General features: G+C 44.0%; 1 protein-coding gene across 1 annotated transcript in view; it reads right to left on the bottom strand.

Moving 5' to 3' along the window:
• GLI2 (GLI family zinc finger 2) overlaps window positions 1-16099 on the bottom strand; it is a 193143-nt gene that overhangs the window by 21349 nt on the left and 155695 nt on the right. Inside the window, exons 6-9 of the mRNA XM_027678946.1 lie at window positions 7853-8054; window positions 5588-5801; window positions 3943-4056; window positions 355-486 (exon numbers count right to left, since the gene is read on the bottom strand). Of these exons, the coding sequence (XP_027534747.1) occupies window positions 355-486; window positions 3943-4056; window positions 5588-5801; window positions 7853-8054 (662 nt within the window). The remainder of the gene's footprint in view (window positions 1-354; window positions 487-3942; window positions 4057-5587; window positions 5802-7852; window positions 8055-16099) is intronic.

The raw sequence follows: 16099 nt of genomic DNA, 5'->3' as shown, positions 1-16099 counted from the left end.
CTCAGTGAATATGGCCAGTGAAGAGGGAAAGGCTCAGCCCCCTTCCCCATTTTCTGATCAGGCCCTTCTGCACAGAGCCTTCTGTCGTTGGGCCATACACAAGGGAGACTGAAACTGCAGCCTCAGCAGCTGAGAAGGGAGCAATATCACATAATCTATGAGAGGCTTCTTTCAGCTGAACTCTTCGGGGAGCAGCGACCTGCTTTGGCAGTGTTTACACACCGTATCTCTGATTTGCACCTTTAGTAGCTCCCAGGGTGAGCTCTGGCTGTACAGCAGCTAGTGATAAAATATGAGGACAAGTGCACAGAAACCCAAATTTATCGCTGGGGTTTCCTCCCAACCATTACTCACATGGACGAGCTGCTCTTGAGTGTCATATTCCTTCGTGCACCCTTCCCAGTGACAGTTAGTCTCATAAATCACCTCAGGCTCCTGTTTACATTCATCCTTATCTAGATCTTCTTTCAGGTCTGTCAGATGCTCCTGCAACACACAACAGTGCATTGTATAAGTGAACTTCTTTCATCTTAATTCCTCCATTACTCATAGATTACAGGGCAGGTATCAACTGATCACAAAACCATGCTCATTTTGGCTACATAACATCCATGATTACCGTGAAATAAAGAGTTACAGAGTTTTGGTAGAAGTGGATCGGAGTTAATGACATGACATGAAACATCCCGAAGCCATCACCACAGCAATGCCTGGCTTCAGCCACGTTGTGGGTAGTCTCAGGAAAGGCTGGAGAAAGGAAAAAGCTGGCTCTTGACCTTTGGTTGTGTTCTTTGCTGGAGCAAAACTTCTGATCTGGGCAAAGTGGAGAAACATGAGCATGAAGAAACCACAGAGGACTCAGAGCCTAGTGGTTACCACACTCACCTGACATGGGCTGGGGAGAGGGTTTCTGTTTTCTGCATCTTTTAGTAGATGAGAAAATGATACCTAATCCTTACCCAAAGATTTATGCCTGCAGGATGCTCCACAGGGACAAAGTGATGAGCTCTCAAAGCACTTCTCTGAGAGTGAAATTTGGGAAGCTTGAGCAAAATCCAGTGAAGGCTGGGGTTGCAGAACAGAGCTCCAGGAACTCTGGACTCATAAATGAGTTTCTTTAATGCTGAGCACGCTGTGAGCTCTCTCCTTAACTTCTCTGTCTAGCCAGCTCCTCAGTGCTAAATGAAGCACAGAAGATTTTTGTTATGGCCGCTTTGAGGATTAAAGCATGGGCAACTACACAACAGTGTAACACACAACATAATTAGTACAATTCAGAGTAAGGACAACTGTCAGCTCTGCATGCATCAGACACTTGCACTAGAGACAAGGGAATCAGCAGCCAATATTGGGTTGGAATTTAGCAAGACAAAACCCTGCATGTTTTGTCCTCCTTCATTCTCTTTCCTACTTCCCAATTACTACTATTGCCTAGAACAAAACATTCCACCTGCAGGACAGATTTACACAGGAGCATCTGGGATGACGGACCACAGCAGACACTGTTCCTCATGATCTGATTCTCCAGTTGGACCCATACGTGTGCAGACACAGCCAGACCCATCTCAAACTGTCTCTGGACTGCCCAAACAAATCTATCTGGCTGCCATCTCCTTCCCCACCAACACCTTCCAAATGCCTCCTGGGGAGCTGCAGTGATTAATGACTTAATGGCATTATATGGTTTGGAAAGTGAGACATACTGTACCAAAGTTCAACAATTTTCATTAACTAGCTCATGACTTACATGCCAGCTATGACTTTTCAATTCAAAAGTTTAGATACAGAGAGGAAGAGATTTGTTTTAATTAGCTCTTAATTTAAAAAAAGAAGTATTGCAAGGTGGCTTTTGGGACAGGAAACTGTAGTAATTTACAGACAGACTTCTGGAGATTCAAACTATATGAGAGCCCATAGTAACAGTTTGAGAAAGTTCAAATAGCAGCTTCTTTTTCCTGCAATTCCTATTTGGTTGAGTTGTGAGCATTATTTTTGTTGAAACATTTGTCTTCATGCAAAGCGTGGTCCCTAGAAAACTGTAATTTTCTACTAAAAATCTTATTTTGCCAAAATTTTATACTTTCTGTTGGAAAAATGGAATTGAAACAATTTTATTTGTTGAAGAGGACTGACTTGTTTTATTTCTGGCTAGTTCAATGCTAATCTGAATCTTGTACTGGAGTTCTTGCGGCATTGTAAGAGCTCAGTAACTCAGGTCACTCATGCCTGGTGCTCTACTGTGTCCCACAAATCTTGTCTGGATTGCATTTTTTTAGAGCACAAGCCATTATTGGAGATACTGTCTGGCCAAGGATTTTGAACACCCAAACCACAACTCACATGAGGCGTTTCCAATGCAGCATTTCCAAAACAAAACATACACATACATGCTTTTTTTTAGGAAGGATGAGCTTTATAGTTGGCAAAAAATGAATCAGTCAATACCTAATTGACTGTTAAACAACTTTTCAGCACAGTCTCCTGCAGAAAAGGAATTCCCAAATTTAATGAATTGCTGTTGCTTAGACCAAAGAGGAGACACCCACTACATTCAGCTTTTTAACCTGTCCTCCTTGCCAAGAATGGGCTGTCTCTTACATGGTACTTTCTAGTGATTTCCCAGTCAATACTGAAATGCTGCAAGACGTGGAGCCTACATTTCCCCTGGGGTATTACTTTACATATTGCCTCATTAGGAACTATTAGATGATCAGCATGCATTTTCCTACTCTTAATTTCACCTTGCTATTCCAATCAAATCTCCTTTCACCACTTTAAACTCTCCCACTTCTTTCAGTGCTAATTTCAGTGCCTATAAGACCCAGTGGATTAAACTCTGGGGCAGGGCTGCAGGGGTGAGCCAGGCTGCCACTATCCAAGCACTCCCTGAGGCTGGGTGCACATCGCTTTGCACTGGAGCAGAGAACAGAGGATGACAGCCATTGAGCCAGCAGATGTCTGTCCCACAGCTCCTCTGCTACACATGCTTTGACAAAGCAGGTAATAGCTTTCAAACACTTTTTCATTTGCTGCAAGAAATAAACACGTTGCCCTAGTAGCCCGGGTGGTGGCCAGATTGGTTTTTTGGGGCTTGTGATTTTGCAGCAGTGTGTAGATGCACTCCTAAACTCAAAGCTCCAGAGAGGTGCCTCTTCGCCCTAATCGTGCTGACTACAGCATGTTTATCTTTCCCTGATATGCTATCTTCATCAATTTTACCAGCCCCCTGATGACTGCACACGTTGCTGTCCCCATGCATCATGCTGAGACCTGCTCCTGAACCAGGGCAGAAGGAGAAATTTGTCATCAACTCTTCCACTCGCTTGACAATAACACGGTCTAATATTTCATGAAAATGAAGTGCCCAGAGCACTCCTGATAGTTTACAGTTGTGATAAAGAACGGTCAGATGGATACTGTCAGCCATTAAACAGTTTGCAATCACAGAGCTCCAGAAAGAAAGCAAAGGCCTTTGGGCCCTTCTTGGTGTCAAATGTTGTGTCACCAGTGTAAAGGATGTTTCTAGGAGCAATTCCTTGTTGAATCAAGAAGTTGTCCTTTTTTTGCAAGCCTTCTACCTACATGCAAGCTTCCCTCATAATCTGTGTTTGCTCTGAGACACTAACACTGCTTGCTTTGCAGCACAGAAAACTCAAGATGTGATTTTTAAATTATCACACTTGGTATATTTCCTCTCTTCTTTTTTTTTCTATCCAAGTACAGCAACAGCAAGCTGAGTCCCAGGCACCCATCGAATATTTACTCAATCACTGCAGCTCTGCCCTGTACCTTTCTGGGCTTCACGATCCAGGAGACACTCGCTTGCCTGGCAGGCTTTGCTGCCTTGCTTCCAGCTGCAGCATAAGGTGCCAAGAGTATCATTCCCAAAGACAAGACCCAGCTGTCTCAGCCACACAACATGTCTCGCACCAGGGAGGTTACCTGTGTGTTTGGGGACACTGGGGGCAAGCCCTCGACTTCAGTCTTGACTTTGCTGCGCTTGTTAATTACTGGATTGACGGTGCTGCTCACGGCTGACTCGCTGCTTTGCTTGCTCTAGGAAAGAAAACCAGGCAAGATATGGCACTGGGGTTTGGGATGAGAGACAGGCAGCAGCATGAACTTCAGGAGTGGCAGGGCACAACAGGGTATTGGCCTGTTGCCCTGGGTTTCATATGAAAACCAGCCTGTGTGCATTTGTGCAAGGCAGAGGGATGGAAGAGAGGGAAGAAGAGTCAAGGGCAGCCCCATTTTCTGCTCACCAGTGAGCTTGGCCTCACCACTGCTGCACTGTTTCAGAACAATCCAATCCATGTGAAAGCCACCCAAGCCTTATACAACCTCCACCCAAGCCACAATTTTATTTCTCAGTGTGATGAAATGATTTGTTGAGAAAATGAATTCCGGGGGGGAGCAGGGGGCTCTGGTTATGTATGAGGGCTCTGGCATGCTGAGTGCATGAAAGACTATGTGTGTATTTTGCTAAGCTCTTAAAAAATGAGAACAACTTCAGGAGAAAAAACATCCCATTGTATGTGCATAAAATTGGAACATTAATATTTTCAATACTCTTGCTAATTGCTCAAGATTGGTCCTGCAAATTATTAAACAGAGGCAGAACTCCTGCCAGCCATATTATTTTGGTAGCCAGTTTGTAAGAAGAAAACAAAACCAATCAATCAAATAACCTGCAATAACAAACAGAATTTGCAGTGCAGGAACCATGAGAAACCCTAAAACAATAAACCAGTCTGAAAAGTTCAGAATGATACAACTAAAACAACAATTTGAAATGGGTGTGAAATAAGGTGAAATAAGTCTCTGGGGAGAAAAGCGACTGCAATTTAAACTTTGAAGGAATGTAAGTGGAAAAGAAAAATCATTAAGAATGTGTTAGACATATTCACTAATCCAGTGCATGTGGAGGGCTTGTGTACACATATATGTGCCTGGGTAAGCTCACAGGTATTTGTAAGGATGCATTTGAGGTGTGGGATTTCACACACATCATGGCATTCCTAGTTTTCAAAATCTGGCCCCCTGGTTTTGCAAAATTTAACAGTAAAAATCAACAGCAGGGATACACTGAGACAGAAGCTACCGAAAAAAAAGGAACAATAAGTAAAATGTGAAGAAGTTCTATGTAGGATGCACTTATTTGTTAAAGATAAAGACCACTGGCATAGTTCACATCAGTACAAAAAAGGGAGGAGGAGTTGGTGAAGGTACTGATGAAGTTTGATTCACAGTGCTCAGGTACTTATCTTGGAAAACACTACAGCATGTGCTGAATTCTCTCGATTTCAATAGGACATGGCACATGTTCAAGGAGATTTCCTGCCTGAGATGACTTTGCATATCGTGTTCAACACTTTGATGGATCAAGGCCTTTGGTTTCTGCATGGGTAGGTATGTGTTTGTGCAAGGAAGGGATGTGGATGCAAAATTTGGCAAGTTCAGAAACAGTAGCCAGGAAAAAGAAAAAGCAACGTAAAGGGCTAGTGCGAGTAAAAAGAGAATGGGTAAAACTCCCACAGCCACCATGAAGGGCAGTGTTCATTTGGAGGACCAGGATAGCTGTTCCTACCTGGCTGGAGTCAGAGATGCAGTTGCTGTTGTTGCTGATCTGTGTTGGTGGTGGGTTGACCGAGATCACTGCCATGTGCTGCCGTGGGGGGAAGGTCGGGGACGGCTGGATCAGGGGAGGAGTGTGTCCGAAGGCTGAGCTCAGGCCTCTTTGTTGGGTCAGGATCTGCTGGTACGTCACAGGGTTAAGGGGGTGGGGGAAGCTGAATGCCGGACTGCAGCAATAAGAGAAAGAAAAATGATGAGCAGTTATTTTAAACAATATTTGTCACATTAGCTAGTGCCTGATTCAAGTTTGGCTTCCTGAAGACTCCAGGAGACAGGCTGCGATGCCCCAGCTAGATGCCTTCAATATCACGATAAGCCTGACAGCCTCCTTTACTGCAAAGGCGGGATTTGTCTCGCGTGTACCTCAACAAACTGGTGAATCATTTTGACCCAACACAACTGAGACTTTGTAATTTCTTTGCTTCTTATGTGAAAAAAACAACAAAAGCCCTTGTCAGGGAGTGTAGAAGAGGATGGGACTTGGACACATCTGGCTTTGCAGCCCCTGAGGCTCCTGGGTTTTCCCAGACAGACCTATTTTGCAGACTCGCAACCTTGGGGTTATGCTAACCTGGATATGAAAAACCAGCATCACCTGGCTCACTTGGCACAGATTACAGCAGGGATGAATAAGTATCCACTTAACATAGTCAAAAACCCTGCAATTTACTCTGCATTCAGGTGAGGGGAGTGCTGGCTCAGGGGACTGCTGAAGTATGTCACCCTTCCTATGTAGGTCACTGGTTCATCTCCAATCTAGGTCAGTGGTGACCAGGAACACCACTAGCCCCTGGCTGCTTGGGAGATAAGTGGGGCAACAGGTGTGAGACAAACAAAGCTCTGCTTTTGGAAAAAAGGGGTTCACCCCCAGGGCCAAGTCCCCTGGGCAGAGCCAGAGAAGCACAGGAGATGCTCTGTGGGTACTCTAAGCGAGTGATTCATGAACCATGGATTCTCTGCCCTGAACCTTTACCCTCATAGTATTTTCTCTCACACCACTAAAACTGCCCAAGGTGTGAATGCTCAGAAAATGGGGCCATAATTAGCAACATGCTTCATTGCCAATTTTGCTTTTACAGAGAGGATTTCATTCCAGCCTCTAACACATTGGTAAAATAATAACAAAAAAGTCTTTTCACCCCAAATTTCTAGCAGTTATCCTGTTATATATGGAACCCACTTTAAAATTCCTGACATTTAGGATATACTTTTAAAACACCAATAACAGTATCAAATTCTTTATTACTATTAGTTGATTATTCCCTCGGAGGCCAACAATTGACTATTGGGTCAGTCTTTGCACTCTACTGGTTTGTTGAAAATACCAGACATTACCCTTAAAATCTGAGTATAAGCTGAGATGCTTAGAGGTATGTCCAGCTGATGACAACAGGTAAAAAGACTAGAAAAAAATTGATTACCAGACAAGGAGTTGCAATTTGTTTAAATCAGCATTATGTTTGGTTTTACAGTCAAACATTACAGTTTGATTTTAAATGATGCTGCTGGATAAAGTAACTTACAAAATCATTGTTAGAATTACTAATAGCAATATCTCTGTTTTCCCCCACAAGTTTTAGGAGTGCATAGTCTTTATAATCCTTGCTTTGCAACATCAGTGTTAATTAAATCTAACATTTTTAACAGTTAAGTAATAAAAAGAATAATAACATTGTGAAACTTGGGTGAAGCAATCATAGCAGAAATTGACAACAGTCAGCAGCCTAATGTAAGGGCTTTTTAATTAGGATCTGAAGAAAACTTTACTCGAGGGTTTAGATTTGTTTTAAATATGTTTTTAGAATTATGCTCTTCAATCCACCCAGACAACATTTTTTCTGAGAATGTGGGCCAATAATTTGGCGAATACTTCAGGGCAATCTCTTAAATCAGTGTTTCTTAACCAGTCCAACTGCTCACAATGAGCATTTAGATTAATTTATTATCTGTTTCTGCTTGCAGGGAGGCATGATCATACTGTAATTGCTGGAAACATGGTAACCAATAATCCCAATTCAGCCAAAAAAACCCACCCCATATGTCACAAAATACCCTTCCACATGCAAAACCAGATGGGGGCTTTGATTTACTACACTACACAGCCCTGACGTACAAAAGCAGAGGTTGCAAGGAAGGGAAGGTCTCCCTTGCTGGAGGATCATCCCTTTTTTTGTAGGGATGGTTCCTCGGCTGAACAAAGCCATTCCCAAAGCTTTACCTGATTGTCCCAGCAGATAAATGGCCGTAGGAGCCACTCGCCGCTGAACTGCTTCTGGAGTTGTTGATATATGCCACAAGAGAGTTTGGGGAGGTCCTGATCATTGTCTGGAGATCAATGCTGGCATCAGACAGTGGGGAGATAGACAGGGCTCGTTTTCGGCTTAACCTTGGAGTCACCCGCGGGCTCGAAAACCGGGACACTGCAGGAAAGAGAGATTTTGTCAGACAAAACCAGTGGGCTGCTCCCTTCCTGCAGGTGGGCTGGAAGTCCTGAGAACTGCTGCACTCATGACTGCTGTGGGATGTTCAGGAGCCAGGAGCAGTGCAGGGATCAGCTGCACTTTGATGGGATGTTTCCTCTCCTCTGAGTGCTGAGTGACAGGGGTCAGGCAGTGCCATGAATGCCTCCTTGCTTTGCTGTCTCTGGAGGATACAGAAGCCTGTCCATTGCTCCCTTTCACAGGCACTAAATTAACCTAAAATTAAAAGGGAAACGTCCCTGCAAGGTTTCCATGAGCGCAGCCGTCCCTGTTGACTCGGTGTCAGGAGCAGCGGGCCAGAAGAGCCGCACATCCAAGCTGGGGCAACCATTGCAAATGGTGTGTGTGCTTGTGTGCAGAGGGAATGGAAACCAAACAAGCACCAGCACAATGCTGACCATCCAATTAATGAAGGAGGCAAGGCTCCAGAAACCCCAAAAGTAAATTAAGAGTTTTAAGAAAACCAATTTGGCAGCTCAGGCACAAAGTTCAAACTCTCCCCCTCTGAGGGGACCTGCCAGTGCCTGGGCCCTATTAGCCATTGTCAGTCATTCAGGCATGAAGTAATTTCCAACCCTGCCAGTCCCGTTTGTGGATCTGCAATACATGACGAGTTACTACTGTAAAAGTTTGGCATCTCTCAGTGCATCAGCACTTCTAACTGGAATGACTGACTTCATCCAGAGGAAACTCTGCCCAGGCCTGACCCACCTTCAAATCTCTGGGGTGGCATGGATGGGAGTTGCAGATGGGCCAATACCACAACATTCCCCAGTACTAGGGTACCAGATCCAAAGCCTGCCTGAACCCTAGCCCTGCCTGGAATGAGTCATCCCTCCAAAGTGAGCAGAGTTTAGGTTGTCTATTTTAAAAAAAAAGTTTCTCAGGGTAAAACACAGCACTTGATCATGGGACCTGGCTGGTAATTCCTCCCATCCACCCAAGGGTGCAGGAGAGCTCAGCTTCTCCATCTCCTTCCCTTAATGAGCACAGCGCTGCATCACCACCTGACTTTTCCAGTGGTGGTCTCCCCAGAGAGCTTCCTATGGGTTTATTCTATTAAACACTGTGAATAAAACACTAAATTGCCCAGCCAGGCAATATGAGCTATTTTCCTCTAGCTGTTTGGAGGCACCAATTTTGGTTGCATATCACCAAATAAAAGCCTGGCACTTTGCAGGAGCATAAACTTTCCATCCTGATGACAGTCCTGGTATGTGAGAGGGTGAATGAGGGTGAAGGAGGGAAAATATATCCTGCCAGCTTGATTTGTGTTGGCTCACAGAAGTTTGTGTCAACATTTCCCTGAGACCGGTGGCTGGGTTGCAGTCTCCCAGTCTCCACATGACTCACCCGTGCACCTAAGTGGCTCTGTCATTAACATGCCTGGGTGATGTGTAATCAATGGGGTTTAGTACCACCATCCTCTTACTACCCATAATGTCCCTCATTGCACAAGATAAACGGTCCCAATGTCCCACTGGAAGTCCAAGGCTAAGTTGGTACTTGAACCAAGCACTCTTGTGACTTTTGTCCTACACCACCAAGAGTTGCTACATCCAATACCTTTACTGAAATACTGCCACTATTGGGAATGTCTCCTAAAAATCAAATTGTTGCATATATATTGAACACACTCTTTTTATAATACTTTGTATAACTACATTCTGCAGCCTCACGGGCAGGGAGATGAGAGAAAACATGACTCAAGGATCAGGTAGCAAACAGAAAGAGCAGCAGCCTATAAAAACCACCTCTTGAATGTTAAAGATGTTACATGATTTGGAGGGACTAGGTTCAAACCTTCCTAGTGCTTGCAGCTGGAAGACTTCAGCCCCATGTGCCATGATGAGTGGCACTTCCATGGAAGCTGGAAAAGATGCAGACACTTTGCAGAAGCACTATGGACACAAAACCAAAATGAGCAAATGACCTTCCCTCAGCAAAGGCTGGAGTGCAGAATTCTCAACCTTCACATCTGATCTATGAAATCTGAGCCCTCCTAGAGCCCTAGAACAAGCAACATGAAGGTTGCTTGGGTCTAGATCATAATGGTCAAAACTGTCCTCTATCTGCAATATATTAATGCATTAATGTAACTGGTTTGAACTAATTAAACTTTCTGTTTTTCCCTCCTCTGGCCATAAGGCATCTTGATTTCGATACAAGCCACAACCTGGAAAGACCTGGGTGCTGTTTTCTCCCCAGTCATACCTCCTTAGGCAAATTGCTGCTTCTTTCAGTGTCCCTATTTCTCAGTGTCATCTATGTAGATGAGTTCCTCTAGAGAGAGAGGGTTTGTGCTTTATTCTGTACATACTGCACCAGGTGCAATGAGGCCCCATCTCAGATGAGTTGCCAGTGTTTCTGTCCTACAAATAATATGCGTCTTTCCAGATATAGATATTGTTTCCTACATTTGCATTCCCACAGTCTCCTCCTTCTCTAACAGAAGGAAGCAGGCCAGATTTGACAGTCATATTTATCTCTGTTACTCCCACACCTCAAGGGAGATCTGTTTATTAATGTGCCACTTCCCTTGATAAATTACTAAATAGAAAGAAAAGCCTTGTACTCATTTCTCGCTGTTCCTTCACATGATTTATGTCCACAGTGCTGGTTCAGCCATTGGTTGCCATTAATTTGCAGAGGGAAGAAGTCCTGATATCCAACAGAAACCTAGGTTTTGGCAGTGCAGCCAACGTGGGCACCCCTCCCAACTGCTCACAGGTACATCTTTTTTTCCCCATGTAAAGCTCTGCAGGAAACTGTCAGATTTTCAAGCTGGCCTGGGAATTCTCCAGCCCAAATCCAGTAATATGCATTGCATTAGTGTCCACTCTAATTCAGATCTTGCAAGTACCGTGTGCTATCTAAAATGTTTGATAGTAGATCCAATAGGTTAGGCTCATCCTTTACACAAAAGCCTCTTAGGTCTTGCAGGCTTCCAGGGAAAGCTGTGACCTAAAATCGTGCTATGGATGAACAATTTCTCTCTTCTTAATGACAGCCTGCCCAAGGTGCCTGGGAAGGGAAGCATCTGGGAAACAGAAAAGCAGTTTAAACACACGAAGAAATGCACACTAGTGCATTTAGGAAGAGAAAATATTTTCAAAATTATTATTCTAAATCAGACTAGCAGCATTGGGATCGTTCTTAATAATAAAATTAGCCTGACCTAATCTCCTGATCTGAGGACACTGAGCATGAGTGTCAAATGATACCAGGCAGCACGAGCAAACATTACTGCAGCTGTACACATAGGCAAGGTGTTCAGTATGGGCTGACCGACACCCACTTGGGCACATAAGCAAAATCCTCTGTTGCCTGAGGTCCAGTGATGTTTCAAAGGAAAAATCACACACGACTTCTTCAGCAGGGACTGTGCCCAGAGAAGTAAGTGAAGGTGGGGTCCATTTTTCAGACACAGAGATGGAGAGCTTCGCAAACATTTACCACTAACACTCCCTCTCTCTTCTCCCCTTCAAAAATGCTGGCTTCTCAAAATGAACAGGGGCAGTTTCAAGAATTTGTTGATGTTTGGAAAATATGTTGGGGGAAGTTCCCAAACTGTCAGAGTACCCCCATCAACACTCTTGAAAGGAAAAAAAAAAAGTATTTTTTCTGGTTTTTTTAAAAGGTGTTTTGTTCAAAAATCTAAAATCTTTATAGGTTAACATGAATTTTAAACAGTCACACATTGAAAAAAAAGTAGGACATAATTTCAAAATTAAGTCCACTCCTCTACCAATGTTTCAGTTTTTAAAATTAATTTCTCTGTGCCTCTCTACCTCAGATATAGATGTTTCTTACCTTCAGTTTCTTTCCCTCAGTTACTGAGAGATGGGAAAACGTCTTTTTTCTCACCCAGGTCCACAAAAAAGCGATGAGCCAAAGCCCACACAGCAAAACAGGAAAAAAGATAACTCCATGAGATCTCTGTATCGCTGCCTCCTTTGGTGTTGGATAGTATTTCCAGCCAAACACATTTACAACATCTCCAGGGTGGGTGGTGGCTGTTACTGTAGCAATTTGCTCTGCTACTTCTAACTCTCATCTTGAAAGAACATTTATTAAAACTAGCAGATGCTTTCATGGACTTTAGAAGACGGAATGAGTTTACTAAGCTGACCTACAGACACACCTGTTTGAGATATTTCATCTTACTTTCAAACTAATTCTTTCCCACTTTGAAAACTTGGGATGTTGATGCACTCATTTTTTGGACATACTAGCATCTTGGTTTTTATTTATTAGGGTGTATATCAAACAAATTAGCTCTGAATGGAAAACATCTGATTTTGTTTTTGCAAAAGGTAAAGATACCTTCTTAGAATTCAAACTGTTTTCAGATTTCAAGCAACAACAAAAATATCCTATGGCCTGAAGTAAGACACAGGAACTTTGAAGCCAAAAGACTGTCCCCTTCTCTCTCAGAGTCAGGAGGAGAAGAGAATTGGTGAATGGAAGGGTGCAGTAAAGGTTGAGTCCAAAGCTCCTGGCATTGGTGGCAGCATTGTGGATGGCAGCTCATGAAGGACAATAAAAAATTTACCATAGGCTTTTGACCCTGCTGCCTTGCCTTACAAAAAGTCAATGCCAGATACATTTTACAGTGTTTTAACTGTTTTACACTGGCCTTTCCTTACTATTTCATATACAGACCCAGACACATTGACTGTCACAGGCTCAGGTCTATCTGCTAAAGAATAAATACAATCCACATACTTCAAGAAATCTTTTAAAACTGCCTAAAATAACTTTTCAGTAGAAAAAACTTGACTTTATAGCAGCACTATCTTTGCAGGGTAAATGTAAATGCCACAGCTCACAACCAAAAGCCATTTCTCTCCTGGGGTATGCGTGTTTAAATAGCTCATTTCTAAATTAGCAAGAATTCAAGGCTGAATTTTCAAGTGATGCTGGCTGTGTCTGTCAAATGTCCCAGTCCAGTCCTCCAGCCAGCCTAGAGCTCAGAGGAAAATCCAGATTTCTTAGTTAGAAGGTAAAAGTATCCTTGGCAGTTTCCTATGGTGTCTATGAATTATCACATCCACAAGTTGCTCAGAAACTGGAATACTCTTCTCAAATTTAGATTAATCCACAACAGGTCAATGATGACCAAATGGTCAGCTTTTACACATGCAGCAGCTTGTGGACCGAGTCCTGTGGATGATGCCAGTGCTGTTTTGCACAGGGGCAGAATGAGATCCTTACTCATCTGGGAGGTGGGAGCAGAGGTTCCCACTCTGACCACTTGCTGTAACTGTGGGCCATGAGAGGGATACTACAAGAGACAATTTTTCTGGAAGGAGATTTCAGACCTCATGACACACTAGATATAGTGGTAGCAAAGCCCTCCTGAGAGGAAACACCAGGCACTCAGTGGGAGCTCCTTCAAGGCTCCTTCAGGGTAAGGAAATCTCTGGCAAGTCTCTACAGATAAGCATGTTGCTGTGATCTCGACTGCAGAGGGTCATCGGGGGAATCTGCTCCCAAAGGGATGAGCCTGTAAGGCACATGGGCTGCAGATGGCTCACCATCACCCCCCACCCCACAGAAACCCAGCCAGAGCCACTGCTCCCCCTGCATCCCTTGGCCAAGCTCCAGGATAAATACAGTGTTATCAAAATGGTCCCTCTTCCTGACCACTGACCAACAAAACTCCATCCTAAGTGTACAGAAATATACCCCTCCTCCCATCATCAAATTAAATCCAAGAGCAGTATAAAAACACAGAATGGTCCCTTAATCAATAAGTCGCAGCAACAAACTACAAACACTCTTTGCGTAACCAGTTCCTTATTCCCCTCTCTCTTTCTGCAGAGGCAACACACCTCTTTTTCAGACTGCAGCAGATGCTGGACATTTGTTCTGGCACCAGACGCTGTCCTGGGACCCTTCTTTCTTCCCTCCCCAGGCCAATCAACTTTGCAGTTCAAGGAATACTAATGCTTCCCTCAAATCCTTGCTGAAAGACAAGGCTGCATTCTTCTACTCCCAATCCACAAGGTAACTGTTTAGTCGACCCAACTTGCATATGTAAATTGAATTCTTTAGAAACCAGAGTGCAGCAGGATTCCAGACACAGCACTTATGGGATGCTCTGGGACTTCTTCTCTCTTCTGTACATATTTTTCTGGGGAGAAAAATAGCATTGCTGGCTAGAAATGGGTGGGAAATTGTTTCCCATTCTCTGAACCTTTTCTGAGATTTCAGCAAGTTTCCATTCTATGCTGGAACAAAGAAAACAACAAAAAAAAATAGGTCTTTGAGAGTTTTTTAAGGAAGTGACTACAGGGCGCGCCGTCTGCCCAGAGTAGCCAACAGCTGGCTTGTTTGGGAAGTCATCTGCAGTCTGGCACATCCAGCCTGCAAACCCAGAGCTGCTGGTCCCTCCAGCCTCAGGCAAGGCACTTCCTTCCTAGGTCACCATGAAGCTGGGCTCTCTCCATTCGTCCTGATGGAACAGTCACTTCACATGGACCTGCCAAAGGGAGTCCTGAGCTCACCTCTCACAGACATGTGCCCGTTGACTGCAGTCACCACCGGGCTGCACCGCCAGCCCTGCTTCTTACCCTGCTGACTACTAAATCATTGCCTTCAAGTAGAAAGGCTCCAACAACACTGACTGAAAGAGGCTGGTGAAGCTGAATCACTGTTTGATTTGGGGAAATAAAGTCCTGCTTGATGATTTGCCCACATTTGGCTGCTGGCTGTGCTGGGCTGAACAAAGCCTTTTCCCAGTCACAGTTACAGCTGATTGTGAATCAAGACATTTGTGACTGCCTGGCAGCAGGCAGTGAGAAACAGGGCAGGGATCCTCCCTCTAGCTCCAGGAACTGGACAAAATTCAGTGACAGCACTGCAGGGTCATCCCTGCTATTGCTAACTGTAAAGGTTTACAAACACATCTATGCAGCCTTCCTGACCTGGAGGGACTACCTCTGTGCAGCATTACCTGGATATAAGTCAGACTCAAGATATTTGTTCCCCATTCCCTGATTCTGCATGAACAACCCAATCACACTTTCAATGCTGTGCAAAGTGATGGATTTAAAGATGATCTCTACTTCCCACCCTGGCCATAGAGTCTTATTCCAAAGATCAGGATCTTTTTACTAAAGCTGCCACTGTCCTGCTCACTGATCATTTAATCTTCTTTCTCTTTGGGGTCTCCAGTGATGTCATGGCTTTGCTTTGTACAGCATTTTGAAATCTTTTGGTGTACAGGGCTATAACAGTACCAGCATAGAGTCACTCTGGATAGAATCCTCTTGAGAGAAAATGGCACCTCCTGAAGGGCAGAGGGTAATCACTGGAACCCCTCTGCTTAGGGGCAAAAAACAGCTGGATGTACGAAACATGATTAGAAAGTTGTAGTCATCTCCAGGGTCATCTGTGCTCCCCACCAGTCTTTACTGCCTCAGGGATGCTCTTGTGCAATCACTCCATCACCTGGAATAATCCACCATGTAGCAGCACTTCTAGAATAGAAATGCAAAAGATTGTTTTGATCTGGTGAACAGAACCTGTAAGTTTGTCTCAAACTTATCCCATCAGCAATGCTGTGACACTGGAAAGTGATTAACTTTTGATTTTAGTGTAGGCTTTCCAAAAAATGGGTTTAAGCTTGGATTCAAACTCCACTCTTGGATTTTGAGTCCCCTTTGGGTGAGGAAATGAAATGGGAGAAATAACTGAAGGGTTGTTTAGTCTCCACTGGAAGTGGCCTCAATATCCTGGTAGTCTGGTGTGTAAAACTTAACTCTGGTCTATTTTAGGGGTGTAACTACTTCTAGCTGCACACTGAAAACCCTACAAAAGATGCAGCTCTGGGCACTCTAGCTCAGTCAGCATTTGAACACTCAGAAGACGTGGCACAGGGTTGGCACCAACAAGCTCCAGACGACATTTATGTCCTATTACTTTTCTTGACCCTAGACATGTGATGGGATGAAAAATACAAGACAAAAACCATAAGG

This window comes from Neopelma chrysocephalum, unplaced genomic scaffold (assembly GCF_003984885.1).
Source record: "Neopelma chrysocephalum unplaced genomic scaffold, ASM398488v2 Primary Assembly neopelma1_44, whole genome shotgun sequence".
Classification (NCBI taxonomy): Eukaryota; Metazoa; Chordata; class Aves; order Passeriformes; family Pipridae; genus Neopelma; species Neopelma chrysocephalum.
Note: the sequence above shows the minus strand (reverse complement) of the source record. Positions and strands in the feature narration are given on the sequence as shown.